The sequence below is a fragment of the Amia ocellicauda genome, chromosome 9, assembly GCF_036373705.1.
Source record: "Amia ocellicauda isolate fAmiCal2 chromosome 9, fAmiCal2.hap1, whole genome shotgun sequence".
In the NCBI taxonomy this organism is placed as follows: domain Eukaryota; kingdom Metazoa; phylum Chordata; class Actinopteri; order Amiiformes; family Amiidae; genus Amia; species Amia ocellicauda.
The window spans coordinates 25,661,185-25,675,938 of record NC_089858.1 but is presented as its reverse complement, the minus strand read 5'-3'; the positions used below and the strand labels follow the sequence as shown (position 1 = coordinate 25,675,938).

General features: G+C 37.4%; 1 protein-coding gene across 1 annotated transcript; it reads right to left on the bottom strand.

The window, feature by feature from the left end:
• Positions 1–7,169: 7,169 nt before the first annotated feature.
• Positions 7,170–9,841, bottom strand: LOC136758262 (C-C motif chemokine 7). The gene is made up of 3 exons (XM_066712518.1): positions 9,701–9,841; positions 9,207–9,327; positions 7,170–8,159 (listed from the first exon to the last, which is right to left on the bottom strand). The coding sequence occupies exons 1-3, from the start codon at positions 9,756–9,758 to the stop codon at positions 8,060–8,062; spliced, it is 279 nt and encodes a 92-aa protein (XP_066568615.1). The 5' UTR covers positions 9,759–9,841; the 3' UTR covers positions 7,170–8,059.
• Between the last annotated feature and the right edge of the window lie 4,913 nt (positions 9,842–14,754).

Here is a 14,754-nt window from a genome sequence, read left to right as displayed (position 1 = left end):
TGGTTGGAAACAGAATACAGTTCAGAAACTATTTCAAGTTCAACATCACTGTTTCGTGGCAGTGGAGGTCCTGGCTGTGTTTTTTTTTTTCATCTTCTGATCCACATATTTCATATGATGTTTTACCCAGCGCAGGCTGGGGTCCACACACATCTGTTTTTGGGATGTCACAAAGCTGAAATGCAGGGATGGATGTACAGTTAGTTCATTCTGGGACTAGCCACATGCAGCTTGTGAAGAATTCAACTGATAATTTATTGTGTTTTGTACTTCTTTAACATACTACTACAGATAATAACAATACTACTACTACCACTACTAATTACTAAAATAATAGTAATAATAATAAAAAGTGGACTAAAGTTGTAAAACATACATGGTTCAAGAGAAGCATACTTCACTCTACTAGATTCAGTGATGAAAAAAGCGGCTGTTATTCCAGCTTTAGGCAATTACACAGAACTACGATGTTCATGGCCCTGGTTAGGAGATGAACACAGTAAAGATATGAATGAATACATGAATCACACACAACACAATACTTACACCACTGCAGATTTGCTGCAGCTGCTGCTGGTCTCCCAGTAGGATACAATCACATCCTTAGGGATTCTGTGTTTGATGAAATCTGAGCAACATGGATTGCCAGCAATTGGGCCTCTTGCTGAAAAAATATTAGCAAAACAATTAAATGCTATACATTGGAAAATACCCATATACTAAAAACCTATTGGTATATCTACAGCTGTTAAATACTGTTTATAACTGGCACTTTTAATATAGATACCCTGTTTCTTAATTCCAGTTTCATCTTGAACAGTGCCCAATGACACTTTGCATAAGAATTGTATCTCTAATCTGGACAGCAGTTGAGATCACACAACACTTACGCTGAGAGGAAGCCCAATGCACTGTGCAGAGCAGAGTGAGGAGCAGGGCGCAGGTCAGGGCGTTCATTCTCAGCGGCTCTGGAGAGATGGAGAGGAGAGGAGTTTCTCAGTGTGGAGAGGCTGCAGCTCTGGGCTCTTTCCTCCCTCCACACTTGTGCTTGTTTTATAGAGGAATAACAGGAAGTCACTGAGCACATGTCAATGTAACAGAAATGATATTACTTCATGGAAGTTCAGATGCCAAGGAAATTAAAGGAAGTTTATTAATTTGCTAACAATTAATCTTCCCAACATGATAATATTCCACTTTTTTTTTTTTTTTGTAGAATACGTTTAGCACAATCCCAGGAAAACAATATCACTGCATATCACTCCGGGAATTTCCTGAGCAGAAGGTGACATTATCTCAGACTGTACTTGACCTCATGAGGTAAATATTATAAAAGGAAAGAAACTCTTAATATGAAAAATGCATAAAACCCCCCAAACACATGAGTGTAACAAAGATAAATTGCATGTAGTGTAAGCAAGGTATGCAGCTGAATTGGTTTTATCCTTAGGGCACCTAATGTGATCAGCAGATTCGTTTTTCTGTTCAATTTGTTTGATGAGAATAAACTTATGTAAAGAAAGTAATGCATTCTGAAATAGGGGGTGGGGCAATACTTGGTCTGAGTAGGAATACAAAACATCAGAAAATATTGACAATTATGACATATTCTGGAACCAGACAGTCTGATTCATAGAACTTAAAATAATATATACCGATTCATTGTTAGGTTGTTCTGAACAAAACCAGCCTATTTGCAAGGATTTCTGATTGAAACGGAGTGATCTGTGACCGGCTGAATGACCCCCCCTCGGAACAGCCTGTGCATTTAACCCCGGGCTCTGAAGGAGGGAGGCGACACGGAAACTGTAAATCGGATGCGTTTGAGAATGAAACGCGCTGGTAGCCAAGAGAATAAGATTTCAAATGATGTGCGCATCGTGTAACACTGCCAAATAATGCTTAAGAGGGTGTAGGAACACAGTATATAACTCTGAAATGTAAAATATTTTTCAGTTTTTGGTAACAAACTTTTGTTTTCCTCTAGCAATTTAGTGCTTACCTTTGTACCAATCCAGGTTATTCACTGGACTTCAATAATAAAACAATGGGGGTGTTCTAAAACCTTTGACAGTTAGTGTATGTTATAGTAATTGTGTGAAAATGGTAAATGTATATATTTACCAAATAGGCGGTAAATGTATAAATGTACCAATTAGTCAGGAAATGTATAAACTTATCTGAAAATGTATAAGCAATTAGGTTGTAAATGTGTATTTCCCACAGATAATCTGTACATCTCCCGGGTCATGTGGACAGAGACGCACATTTGAACAGCGGTAGGTCCGGTGCTCTTAGCACTCACAGTTGTGATCCAGATCAGGTGCACTCTATCGCACTGCTCTGAAATTAGGGTAATTATGCAGAAAAGAGTCAATAAAATTAAAATAGTTAGCCTAACACTATCACACATCAGCCAGTGTTTACTGAACTATTTGCTCATTATCGCTTGTAGTCTGAATTTCCGTATAGGCTACAGACATATCTGATCAAATGCAGATCACCAAACCACACTTGCATGTGAATATATTGTAAAGACCCCCAGGAATGACGCTGATTTCTGAAATAATGTACCTGAAGAACGTAATTTTCAAAAACAAACTGATGTTTATTTCACAGACCAGGGTGGTACCTCCACTTTCCTTCCCAAACTGCCTTGCACAGCAAAAACACTCAGAACTTACCTCTAGTAAACTCCTGCTAAAACTGCCCTTGTGGCTCCTCACCAAGCATTTATATACACCCCTAACACATGACCCCCTACCCCCAATCACCGCTGCCTGGCTATACCACCTCAGAAACAGGGAAGCATGTAACCCCAAAAAACCTCAGACATATAACAATATCGCTCCCTAACTCCAACACAATAATTAACCCCCCCCCCCCCCCCCCACACACATACACACAGGGTCCCCGAACTGATCCACACACCCTCCATACACACTCTTATGACCCCCCCCCATTCTTTATACTGCCCTACTGGCACACACTCATACACATTCTGCCTGGCAACCTATCAGTACAGCCAGGATCCTTTTGAAACAATGTATTGATATCTCCCACTATTAGGAATAAGCAATCATGGAAATATATTTTCGTGCAATGACAGGAACAGATAGAAAAATGTATTGATCAGAGAACAGAACAATACGCAAGATCATTGAAGGATGATGAAGGTGAAAATGTTAAAATGTGCGGGACCCTGCAAAAACAGATAATTGATGGACAAATGAAGCTATCAAATGCATGAAAAAGTACCTAAAAGACGACCACATAAACAATTGGAAGATTAAATACATTTTGCAGGCATGACATGGAAAAGAGAAGACCGAGATTGAAACAAGTGGAAACATCTTGGGGAGACCTTTAAAACTGTACCTGTATGGGCAGCTGAGCTGTGACCCTGATCACAATGCACGCCTTTCAAATTTAATTGCGTGAATTACATTTTGCCTTTTCATGACCAATAATGACAAAAAAACATAATATTTTGCCATTATATTTTCATGACCAATAATAATGAAAAAACACTGTGTACCAAAGACTTTCAAATGTATTTTACAAAACTATGAAAATACAAATACAATACATTATTCTTAATGAAAAACAAAAGGATAAACAAGAATAAATATACATATGGAAAACTCTCAGAATAGATTGATACAATTTGTTATATTTTAGCATTAAAACCATCTATAAAATGTTTTTTTAAATTAAACATGTTTTTTCCTAAAAGATGCAGGATAATAAATCTAATACCCAGTCAGCTTCACATAAATAAAATAAAAGTACAATAAAATAAATACAAAAGATACATAGCAACAGATTGAGTCTTCTGGCCTAAATTGCTCTTAATGCTACCATGTTGAGGAAGAATAAGAACTTGAGAAGATCATGAATAATATAGACTTCTGGTTGGAAATAGAATACAGTTCAGAAACAATGAATTTCAAGTTCAACATCACTGTTTCGTGGCAATGGAGGTCCTGGCTGTGTTTTTTTTTTTCATCTTCTGATCCACATATTTCATATGATGTTTTACCCAGTGCAGGCTGGGGTCCACACACATCTGTTTTTGGGATGTCACAAAGCTGAAATGCAGGGATGGATGTACAGTTAGTTTATTCTGGGACTAGCCACATGCAGCTTGTGAAGAATTGGTGTAGGTTTGGTTTCCAAATCATTGTTGGGGGGACTATTTAATATTCTATCAACCCCGGGGGGTTCCCCCCCTAAATCTACATCTATGATTACAGCTAATAACAATACTACTAATGATAAGTACACAAATAGTAATAAAACTGGATTCCAGTTTATAAACATACATGGTTCAAGAGGAGCATACTTCTAAATGCAGTGATGAAATAGGTCAGCTAGTACCATATACAAAACTGAAGATGGCTGTTATTCCAGCTTTAGGCAATTACACAGAACTACAATGTTCATGGCCCTGATTAGGAGATGAACACAGTAAATATGAATGAATATATGACTCACACACAACACAATACTTACACGACTGCAGATTTGCTGCAGCTGCTGCTGGTCTTCCAGTAGGATACAATCACATCCCTAGGGATTCTGTGTTTGATGAAATCTGAGCAACATGGATTGCCAGCGTTTGTGCTTTGAGCTGAAAAAATAGCGTAACAATTAAATGCTATACATTGGAAAATACCCATATACTAAAAACCTATTGGTATATCTACAGCTGTTAAATACTGTTTATAACTGGCACTTTTAATATAGATTCCCTGTTTCTTATTTCCAGTTTCATCTTGAACAGTGCCCAATGACACTTTGCATAAGAATTGTATCTCTAATCTGGACAGCAGTTGAGATCACACAACACTTACGCTGAGAGGAAGCCCAATGCACTGTGCAGAGCAGAGTGAGGAGCAGGGCGCAGGTCAGGGCGTTCATTCTCAGTGGCTCTGGAGAGATGGAGAGGAGAGGAGTTTCTCAGTGTGGAGAGTCTGCAGCTCTGGGCTCTTTCCTCCCTCCACACTTGTGCTTGTTTTATAGAGGAATAACAGGAAGTCACTGAGCATGTCATCACAAACTATAGAACTTCGTGGAACTTCAGTGTCCAAGAAATTAAAGGAAATTGTCTAAGAAAATGCTTACACTTAATATTTCCAACACATGCCAATATCTGCAAAGTGTCACAAATGTGGCAGTGTTGCTACCACGAAGGGGGAGAGCTGCCTCTGCTTAACCTCCAACAGCTCTCCTCGACTTTTCCCTCATGAACAGGATGAATCCTGTGGCTGGCACACACACAACACCGACAGTCAGGTCGGGATTAATTAAGATTTTATTGTAAAATATATTACCTTCAAATTGCACCCAAGAGAGGATATCTCACTATAAAAGTCTAAATTCTTCAGATGAAATCTGCCTTTACTAGAATTCCTCAGGGTCCCCTGTCTTAGTTGCAGTGTACATACCAGTACACAGAGCCCCTGTCAGTGTGCCAGGCCAGAGAGGATGACTGAAAAACGTACATGTATATCATATAGTAATACAGTGTAGTAAAATATGGTCACTTACCTATTTTCATTTCTGAATAATGAAAAAGCTTGAGCTGCACCCTCTGCCCAGCCTCTCACGTTGAAAGGCCATGGTTTATCACATGGCCAATGATAGTGGAACATGTCATTGGAAGCATCTGTTCTGTGTCTTCCCCTTTGAGCTGCTGTGGCATCGCATAAGCGCACCCCTCTTACTCTATGGGCTCTTGGTTTTGGTCCCCATCTTTCTCTCTTTTGTATTTGAATTCTGGCTTGCTCCATTTCTTGCCAAACTACTTGAACAATTGAGCAATAAGGATTTGCACATGTGCGGTATAGATTCACAGTTTTTGGAGTATGTGTTAACTGCTGTGAACAAATGTTCTAATTTAGTTTGACAAGATTTACCCAATTGAGTTTTCTGTGTGTAGAGAGTTTTGCACAAATGTGCTGGGTATTTGCATTTTGTGTGAAAGCAACAATAAAGACCGGCTGTTTTGCAAAAATGTGTACTGTTCTGCTCGTTTATGTTATGGTGTTGGTTATATGGACCACAGTTTCATTCACATTGACTTAGCAAACAACAAAAACTGTAACTTATAACACAATAAAATATTTTGTCCTCAACCTGGGAATTCCCTGAGCAGAAGGTGGCATTATCACAAACTCCAGTTGACCCCATGAGTTAAACATTAAGAAAAAGACGAAAGAAACGTAAAATACATAATACCCCCCAAACACATGAGTGTAATAAAGTTAAATTGCATGCAGTGTAAGCAAGGTATAAGGCTGAATTGGGTACATGAATTAACTTGTCATCTTCTCACCTTACACTTCCCCAAGTCTCCACCAGAGGTCGTCATCGTCCTAAATCTACTCTTGTCAATACATTTCTAAGCCCCATGTGCATTTAGTTATATCGACCCTTTCCCTCCCATTGGTCCAGGACTCCACTCCTCTGCTAGCTGCTCTCTCAGCCCTGTGTACATATATCCCTCTGTTCCCTCATTCATTGTGAAGTCTTGTTTGCATTCTTGTAACAGTTCCAAGCCTTTTTTCAGTGTTTAGGGATCCTCTGCATATCTGACGTTAGTTTTCCACTTGTTGATGATTTATAGATTTCCCTTTGTACCCTGTCTGCCGATCGAGTGACCTTTGACTGCCTTTTTGACCACGACTCTTGGATTCCCCTTGTCAGCCCATTTTGACCTGTTTAATCACCTCACCTCCCAGACCAGCATTAGCCCCGCACCTGGGTCCACTACTCATGGCCACAGTCCCCGCTACATTTTGTAAGGAAAATAACACAGACTACAAGCAAAGCACATATTAGTGTTAGGTGTTTCTTTTATATATATATATATATATATATATATATATATGGAAACTGAGTGCACTGAAACTATAGAAAACACATCGAATTAAGCAACACAGAGAACATTAATTTAAGGACCAAAAGACAGGAATTAATTTCAAAAGAGCTTCAAATAAAATATTTGTGTTTGCCAGTGTGGTGTGTGCCCTCAAGTAAGGTCTGACTGATTTTGCATGCTTTTTATTATGGTTAAAGAAACATGATGATAAACATGAGATAAATCACCCCAATAAAACCAGCAAACAAGCAACATGGGAACAATTGTTTTAGTGTAGTTTTATTATAAAAGAATGATTCACATGTAAAATCAGTGTTAGTAAAATACATTCAATATTTGATTGGCTTTGATTTAATTTAAGGTTTCTTTAGCCAGTGGATTATCACAATGAATGTTCATAATTTAATATTTGTATAAAAATATAAATAGTATAGATGCTTTTGTTAGGTAACATTCAATAGCGAATGGAAAAAGAAACAACCAACAAACTTTTGAAAACATTTGTGAAAGTGTTTTAAAATAGCAGTCATACAAGTTATATAGTTTCAATATTAACAGCTTATTTCTGGGTTTTTGAAAAGAAATTTGATCTGAATAACACTCTCACATAACATTTTGACAAATCATCTTGAACAAACTTCAATAAAACTGTTTATATTTCAATACACATTTGACATTAAAACCATTTCATTACTATTGAACGGACACTTGAGGAAAACAAAACTAAGACTTTAAACGCTTTCCAACATTTTAGCGAGTACTGTGGGAAATAAGTGGAGAACTTGGTGAATTTCAGCCCAGCAAATGTAAACAAGATTCTAAGTTTATAAATGTGTGCTTAAGTTCTCAATCAATATAAAATATAGGCCTTTCAGAGCTGCCCTAAATGGAGGAAGCACCTTCTAATTAAAACTAAAAAACACTTATGTTGTAAAGAGATAGCATGTGTGTATCACAGACTGCATCTCTGGATTTCTCCATCAAGCTGCCATAGTCTTTCATTAAGACACTGAAAAAAAAATGAAAAAATGTCAGTCTGCGTTATCTGTGTGTCCATATATATATAATTATTTGTTTTGTTATGATGTTTTATATCATTGGTGAAAGGAAGGAAGGAAAACACTTCTAATTATGGATCCCAGGTGAAGCCAGATCCCCAACTTAAAAGGTGTTCTATTTCTTCTGTGCTTTGCCATCAAGGAACTTCATGTAGTCTTGCACCCAGCTGTCTGAAGGACTGGCACAGAACTCTTTGTTGCGCTTAGTTTTGAACCTGCAGAAAATGAAGCAAAGAGGCACCATCACACAAGAGTGTCCAGATTTTTCTCAGGCTTACATGTTAAAGGATCACAAAAACAATTACAGTAATGACCACTGCTGTCCCCTATGCTTCAAATATGTCCCAGTATCAATATTTCCTTTCTTTTCATGTCCTAAATATACTTAATGAGCCAGAGAATTGGCAAAGGTACACAGTGTGTGTATTATCACTTCAGGGTCCTCCGTCACCTGTTTCTAAATAACTGTATTTCAATCCTCCAATACCAGCACCCCACACAAACCCCAACCTGTGAGTGTGCATTTCTGTTAATTTGTAAAGTCATTGTGAACAATGAAACTCTACTACCAACACAGTGTTTCCCGCTCTGTTACTCAGACCAACAGCTTGTCTTGGTTTGACATTTGAAATGCGCACTGCATAGAAACATGTCTAACCATAGTGGCCACAAGGTTGTAGCTCTCACGTGTTAGGAGTTCCCCGTGCATGGGTACTGTTACATACACACAAATTTACTTGTTAATAGGAGCAGGACACACATATGTTTTCAAAGTCAAATGTATGGTAAAAGTCCTTTCACACATTAATTCAAGGTAACAATAAGGAAGAAAGGTTCAACTAAGGAAGCTTATGTTACGTAGCTATCTCCCTCCCTGCATTGCTTCATTCTTATTTACATTTAGCTTTTGATTAAGAGACCTAACAAATGCTTCTGCGTACAATTATTTTTAGTTCCCCTCACCAGAGACGCTCTGAGAAAGGATTATGCACAATGTGTACTTTCGCTTCATGGAAACATTGATGTCATGTTCATTTTCCATGATGGCTATTTCTTTTTTTTATCTTCAAATCCACAGACAGCCTGGATTACCACATGGTGGGTTTTGGGCTAGAAAGTCTCTGCTTAAATCATAAATATAATTATTTAAAGTTATTTACTAGTTGTTTACTATTTAATTACCTATTGGCATTTATTTATTCGTGTGTGTATATGTGAATATATGGCTGCCATTTGAAATGTAATAATAATAAAATACTTACAGGATGCCGGTGTTAGTGCACTGCTGGCTGGTTTTGGCATAGCTCTGAATTCGTCCCCGGGGGATTTGCTTTTCAGCAAACTCAAAGCAGCATTTCTTGGGTGTATTTGACATTCTGGCCCCTGTAACAGACATAGAAAAGAAATTGGATTCAGGAGTCTATAATGCTACTACTACTACTGCTGCTGCTACTACTTCTTCTTCTATTTATAATAATAATAATAATAATAATAATAATAATAAGAAGAAGAAGAAGAAGAAGAAGAAGAAGAAGAAGAAGAAGAAGAAGAAGAAGAAGAAGAATGAATGTTTTATAGTGTTAAGCCTATAGACAGCAAAACTGAATAGCTGGAGAGAGACCTAATTGACACTGAGCAAACACCTACTCAGTAGAGGTAGCTGGTGAGTTAAGGTACAATACGTACCATAGAACACAAATATAGAACACATAAAAACATGTATTCCACTGTCCACACACTCACACAAAACCCTTACCTTCAGCTCCTATGAGGATGATGGCGAAAATCAAGACAGTTAGCCGAAGTGCGTTCATCTTGAGATGGATCTGAATTATGAACGAGGGTGAAATGAGCAAGAGAGACTAGAAAGTCAACAGCTAGTGTGAGTCCTGATATTCTGGTAGACATGTACTTATACTGACTGGATTGGTACTTCCCAATGAGTGGGAGAAAAGGGGGAATTTTTATATGCAGATTTCCCTAATTTAAAAACAGTATTGAAGCTTTAAAGGGCAAAAGGTAGTTCTCTCTCTCCCCCCACCTCTCAGTCTTATTGTGACATCTGTTGATGTGGCTTTTAGGGAAGGCACTGAAGTACATTAACAATCCCCCTCTAAGCACTGATCATGAGAGATCAATTCTTCATAACAAGAAGTTAATGTCACCGAAACTGAATTGTGCTTCAAAAGACTTTGGTTAGTGTTGTGTATGTAAACCTTATGTAAGTAATCTCTTAATTACAAATGCACACTAGTATAGAACACAGGAGTGCGCAGACCTCAAAATGTTTGTGTTGAACTTTCTACGTTTTCAGTGCAGCAGTTTCACTACTGCTCAGTATTTAACATGTAAGTGTATCCACTTCCCATACACTCCTATGTGCTAGAGGGCTGCATTCAATTTATCCTTATTTTTAAAACGTAACTATCATAGATAGGCCCAAGTTGTGAAGAGTGATATGGCTTATGGTAAGAATTTGATCATGTAATCTTGTGGAACATCTTTTCTGTAACAGATGGGCTAAGCTCTTGTATTCATAATTTTATTTTCCCTTTGGATGTTGCTCATTCTCAGTATGATTAATCAATCAGATAAACTACTTGTTGACTGAGGGTCTTCAGTCCTCTTCACCATTAGAGACCAGTTAATTGATGCCAAGCCAACCATCCGACCATCTAACCATTTTCAATACCCACTGACCATTGACCACGGTGCCAACTTCACTTTAGAACTATAGTCACAATTCACCACAAAAATACAAAGGTCTGGACGATGTACAGATTTCCAAAGAATATATACAGTACATATATTATACAGATCTGGACCCATATGCATAAGACATCTCAGAATTACTCCTAGGAATCATGCTAAAAGTTAGTTTAGGAGTAAGATTACTCCTCACTCAGAGTAGGAGGTAGAAGTAGAAGTAAAGTCTCTTACACCTACTTTTGGCTGGGAGTAGGATCCAATCCTAGGAAAAACTATTTTTCAGTTTAGGTTAGAATATGGCTCAATGTGACTTATTTTCTTCATTATGGGGAAAAAAAACACGCAAGATCACATGTAGACCAGCAGAAGTGAAAAGACTTGCTTGAAAAGGAATATGCTAAGCTAAGTCAGCCTTTTATTTGTTTATAATTTTACACTAAATAATGGGCTTTCCCCTCACTCCTTGATTACGAGGACAATTTCACATTCATAATAATGTACCAACCTCAGCTTTTGAGGTCATGGTTGAAATAAATACAAATAAACAGAAGGTTCCAAAACAAAACTTAGGCTTTATTGTACACCGCAAGAGGTACATCAACTTTCCGCCTTCTTCTCAGGCTCTCAATCCTAACACTCATGTCCTCTCTGTTACTACTCCCCGTGCGGCGCGTCACTGCCCACTGATATACCCCCCGGGCCACATGACTCCCACCCACCAATCACCACTCCCCGGCGATACCACCCCGGAGACGGGGGAAGCCACATGAGACTACCACCCGCAAACATCCCTCCCTAACCCCATGCACACACACATACACACGAGCCAGGATCGCAACAATCACAATCATAAAGTACACATAAAATATTTTAAAATGTATCCTTCCATTATATGAAATTGTCAACAGGTGGAAACACTGGGGCACAATCATGAAGGTTTTTGCACCGACTCGCTATTTCAGACATTTAAAAAAAAATTTAAACTTTTTTCAGACAAATGAAAGTTAGCATAACATGCATCACCTGCGCATACAGTTTATTATGAATATGTTTGGTGGATACATTTTCATTCATTTTGCGGCATATTTTTTTACTTTTATTCGAGTTAATATATAGAATCGATGTAATTTAAAACCCTTGATGAATATGGGCTAGTATTGATTATGAATTGCTTAGGCTAGCACTGATTATATAGGAATAATCATTGATTATGAATGCGGCTTGTATTGGGTATATTTGTGCGCTGTTGTGGGGAAATCAATAATCAAGGTTTTCAAGGTAATTGAAATAGAGAGATCAGAAGAGGGCAAAGAGGAGTAAGGAAAGTAGAGAAGATCTGAATTGGGAAGGTTAAGTGGTAAAAGAATGGATGTGATGAGGGGGACCAGTGACAGATCCTTGGGGTACACCTGTTAGGAGAGGTTGAGGGGTGGATGAAGAACTATGGCATGTCACCAGGACAGTAAGGTAGGAGACCAGGTAATAGCAGTGCCAGAAGCAGTGCCAATGTCAGGAAGGGATGAGAGGAGAATGGAGTGATCAACAGTGACAAAGTCTAGAGAGAAATAAAGCAGTATTGGAACAGAAGAGAGGGAGGCAGCACAAGCAGAGGTAAGTGAGTGGGGAAGGATGTCCAAGGAGCACATAGTGAGTTTATTGCCTTGGAGGACAAAGCATAGTTAGAGTGTGGTGAGAAAGAGGTGAAGGAAAATAGGTTAGTTGGAGGAAGTTGGGGCTTGAGCATGGGGGGTAGAGGATGAGTGTGTTGGGTGTCGCCTTATTTTGATTATTTATCTGTAACTCATCTGCACTATAAAAAGTGAGCACATTTCAATGATAATTTAATATGGTTTGAATCTGGGTTTTATATAAATTCATCCTTGGGATTTTTCTAGTGTATGCACTTTGAGTCACATTTCTGTTATTTACATAATGATTGGATTTATTGTTCCCCCAATTTGGTATGCTTCACTGCCATTCAAATGAATTGATTTTGTTTTGACAAATTAATATATAACTACATAAGTTCAGTTTCAAAAGACTTACTATACTAGAAGATTATTTCTTTCTATATACCAAAATGGATTGTGTGGCAACTTTTCATACCACACTGTCTGTTCTTTATGAAATAATTGTCATTTTGCATCATTATTCTCTAGTACCTAGAAGAATTGATGCTGTTTTGAAGGCAAAGGGTGGTCACACCAAATATGTATTTGTTGTAGATTTTTCTTCTGTTCACTCACTTTGCATTTAGTTAATTCATTTAGTTAATTGATAAATATAATCTATTATCTATTGTAATCTATGTCTATTTTTGAAACAATTCTTACTTTACAGCATTTTTTCACACCTGCCTAAAACATTTGCACAGTACTGTATATGATCAAGCTGTCCTGCCCCCCTGTGAATGGTGATGATGAAAAGGCAGCAGGAGAATCTCAAAAGAAAAAAGTTACATAATAAAAGGAGAGTAAAACTTGTTAATTTTCTCCTCATTATTTTAGCTTGTCTTACTTTTCTTTTGATGTATTGTAATTGTTAATAAAGTGACAATTATGAAGGTGACGGTAATTACAGCCACATTCCAGAGCAATTATGTGGGATGGCAGAAGCAGTAGTATTCAGAGTTGGTTGGAATAAATTGGAAAAATGTTGGTTATTTTCACTGAATCAACTCATTCTCTCTGAGATTTTTATTATATTAGTTTTGAAAATATTGTGTCATAGACAAAAATACAGATGAGAGATGGAAAGGGAGAGAACACGACGCAATAGGTTTCATGACGTGAAAATTTGCCCTTTCACAGCACTATTTATTTACATAACCTTTTGTGGGTCGAGAGGACAAGAAAATCCTGTTCCTGTTTTTTGGCATTTTTGTTTCATTTCCTACTAGATTTTGAAATCCAATTTTTCAAATTGACCTTTTTAATATTGAATCTACAAGCAGCAGAGTTCGGGATGAGCTGGAGTGGGTGGGTGGCAGATGCAGGCTGGCCAGCCTTGAGGGAGTTAATTTAGACCAGGGTCTAGACAAGCAGCTGAGTAGAGTACTTGGCAAGGAAGGGATAGTTTCTGTGCATGTTTCTCAGAAGGAATCGCAAGTGCGTGTCAGAGTGGAGATGTGCTTGGAGTAGGACCGACTGGGGTTGAGGGTGACGCCAAGATTCTTCTTCTAATTCATCTTTATGCATTGTATAAAGGTATATTAAAAATGCTTAATTACACCTACCAAATTGGGGAAACATTGTAGTGCAAGACTAAATCCTTTTTCTAAACACTTAGACTTGCTCAATTATTGACTTACTCTTGTCCACTCCAAATGGACAAGTATCTCCTTTGTCACTGTATACTGTACCAATATGAGTAATATCCTTCATCATCACAATACTTTAACACATTCTCTGTTACAATCTAAGTTTTACTAAGCAGTCCCGTGGAGAATTGGAAAATTTGAGACATTTTAGTTTTGGATTGAAAGTGACTCAATCAGTATACCATACTCTGGAGATAAATAAAAAATCACCTTCTCTGACTGTTTGTAGTTCTAATATTCAGTGCTATTGTACAATCAATATTTGTATTTTTCTAAACCCGAAGGAATGAACATTTACAAACTGTTAAAAGGCACTATTTGCCATAACTGTTGTATTCTAATTCAAACTGGAAAACTTAAATATTTACTAATATAACATTTCAACTATATTTAACTGATTTAAACTATACAACTATTTTGAAAAAGGCTTTTGTGCATTGATATTGAAAAAATGTTAAATAGACTATGTATATTTAGCTATCTATATCTATATATCTATATCTATATATATATCTATATCTATATATCTATATATATATATATATATATATATATATATATATATATATATATATATATATATATATATCACCCTTTAAACTCCAGTAATTTGTAGGCTATAGAAGGAGACAATTGTGGTAATGTAAGAACACAACCGCATTAATAAGACATGTTCATGAAAATGCAGGGCCTCAAACTCGGTTTTACACGTTTCTTATGACCCGTGTTTTGCAAAAACTGGTGGCTTTGACTTTCAGAACAAGTTTCAGAATGCTAAGACT